Consider the following 1,894-nt stretch of genomic DNA (forward strand, 5'->3'; position numbering starts at 1 on the left):
TGCGTCTCTCCACGATGGCGATGTTCTCTTTGAGATCATCATTACCACGCAGAGCGTCATCCAGCTGCAGTTGGGCATCCTGTGAAGTACAAATTTTACATATGAATAGACTGCAGAACTTTATAAGATTTAATTTTTCTTGACAAATTGTTGGTAAAACATACCTTGAGATGTCCATGAAGACCCTTGAGTTGCTTCTGGGCTTCTGATGCCTGTCTGTTAGCCTGGCTGAGCTGAATCTCCATCTCATTGAGGTCTCCCTCCATCTTCTTCTTCAGTCTGAGAGCTTCATTCCTGCTGCGAGTCTCTGATTCTAGTGAGCTCTGCAGAGTATCCACCACTCTCTGCTGGTTCCTCTTGGCTTGCTCCATCTCCTCATCTTTCTCAGCCAGCTTACGTTCAATATCAGCTTTGATCTGATTAAACTCCAGTTGAGCTCTAAGTATCTTGCCTTCTTCATGTTCAAGGGAACCCTATGAAGAGGAAAAATAGGTAATTTTAAGATATGTCAGATGAATATGAATTTTGGGGGAATTGTTGTTTTTCTTTTACCTCAGCCTCCTCCAGAGCAGTTTGTATCTCTTGTTTCTCCTTCTCCAGTTGTTTCCAAACTTTCTCCAGCTCATGAATATTCTTCCCACTCTCACCAAGTTGCTCAGTGAGGTCAGCGATTTCCTCTGTGCATTAGAAATAACCCATGACCTCACAAATACAAGCAATTAAACTAATGGTTTGGAGTTGTAAAACTATCCTTACCTTGGAGATTCTTGTTCTCCCTCTTCATGCTCTCCAGGTGGTCCAGTGACTCCTCATATGAGTTTTTCAATTTAAAGAGTTCAGTGCTCAGAGATCTAGCTTCTTTTTGGGCACTTTCCAGTTCAGTTTGGGATTCCTCATATTTCTGCTTCCACTCAGCAAGGACCTGGATAAAGTTAACAGTGTTAGATGTGAGCAGAGCCGTTTTAATCAAGTGTTTTTCTAGCAAAGAATAGTGCTGGACCCTATCTATATTAGAAACTTAAATTGCTATCAATTTAACACTGACTGTTTTCTGAAGATTATTGTTGTTTTACATAACAATATTTTATTTTGTTATGCTATTTCTATTTTGCAAATTTGAGTCACTGCTTTTCCAGGTAATGATAAAATTAACTTTACATTTCCCTTACTTTATCAAAGTATCTTTGCTTCTTGTCCAGAGCAGCGGCAGCAGCATTGGATCTCTCCACATCCACCATGAGATCTTCAATCTCATTCTGCAGCCTGTGTTTGGTCTTCTCCAGTGAGGAGCATTTAGCATTGACAGCTTCCACAGCTTCTTCTGCATCTTGCAGACGCTGAGCCAGCTTCTTCCTAAAATTATTACAGAGAATCATTACTTTACATGGAGTTTTAATGTTTACATAATTTTTGTAGGTTTGTAGGTGTTTCCTGTTTCATACTTAGCATCCTCCAGCTCCTCGGTCCTCTGAATGGCATCAGTTTCATACTTGGTTCTCCACTGAGCCACCTCAGAGTTTGCCTTGGACAGACTCCGCTGCAGCTCAGCTTTGGCTTCTTGCTCCTCCTCATACTGCTCCCTCAGCAGATCAGCATCGTGACGCGCAGACTGAACTGCATGGGCCAGGGCATTCTTAGCCTATGAGGATTGAAAATATCCTGTCAACTATATATAAAAATGCAATGGACAGTTAGTAATAAATATTTAAAAATAAAATAAAATATACCTTAATTTCCTCCTCTAGTTGTCTCTTGAGGTCCTCAATCTGCTGGGTGTAGAACTGCTTGCCTCTTGTTAGCTGAGAGACCAAGGAATTCTTCTCTTCCAGCTGTCTAGAAAGCTCCCCTAGATTTAAGTATAACAAATACAGCTTATGAAAGGAGCATGTTTTAA

At 40.8% G+C, this 1,894-nt stretch overlaps 1 protein-coding gene across 1 annotated transcript; it reads right to left on the reverse strand.

Moving 5' to 3' along the window:
- Window positions 1–13: 13 nt before the first annotated feature.
- On the reverse strand, window positions 14–1,846 carry LOC107715671 (myosin-6-like; the record flags this gene model as incomplete). The annotated part of the gene is made up of 7 exons (XM_016521838.1): window positions 14–79; window positions 165–473; window positions 553–677; window positions 757–922; window positions 1,170–1,353; window positions 1,443–1,639; window positions 1,728–1,846. Coding segments are annotated over 7 exons (1,166 nt in total), but the record flags the coding sequence as incomplete, so codon positions are not given.
- Between the last annotated feature and the right edge of the window lie 48 nt (window positions 1,847–1,894).

The sequence above is a fragment of the Sinocyclocheilus rhinocerous genome, unplaced genomic scaffold, assembly GCF_001515625.1.
Source record: "Sinocyclocheilus rhinocerous isolate Xijiao unplaced genomic scaffold, SAMN03320098_v1.1 scaffold46723, whole genome shotgun sequence".
Classification (NCBI taxonomy): domain Eukaryota; kingdom Metazoa; phylum Chordata; class Actinopteri; order Cypriniformes; family Cyprinidae; genus Sinocyclocheilus; species Sinocyclocheilus rhinocerous.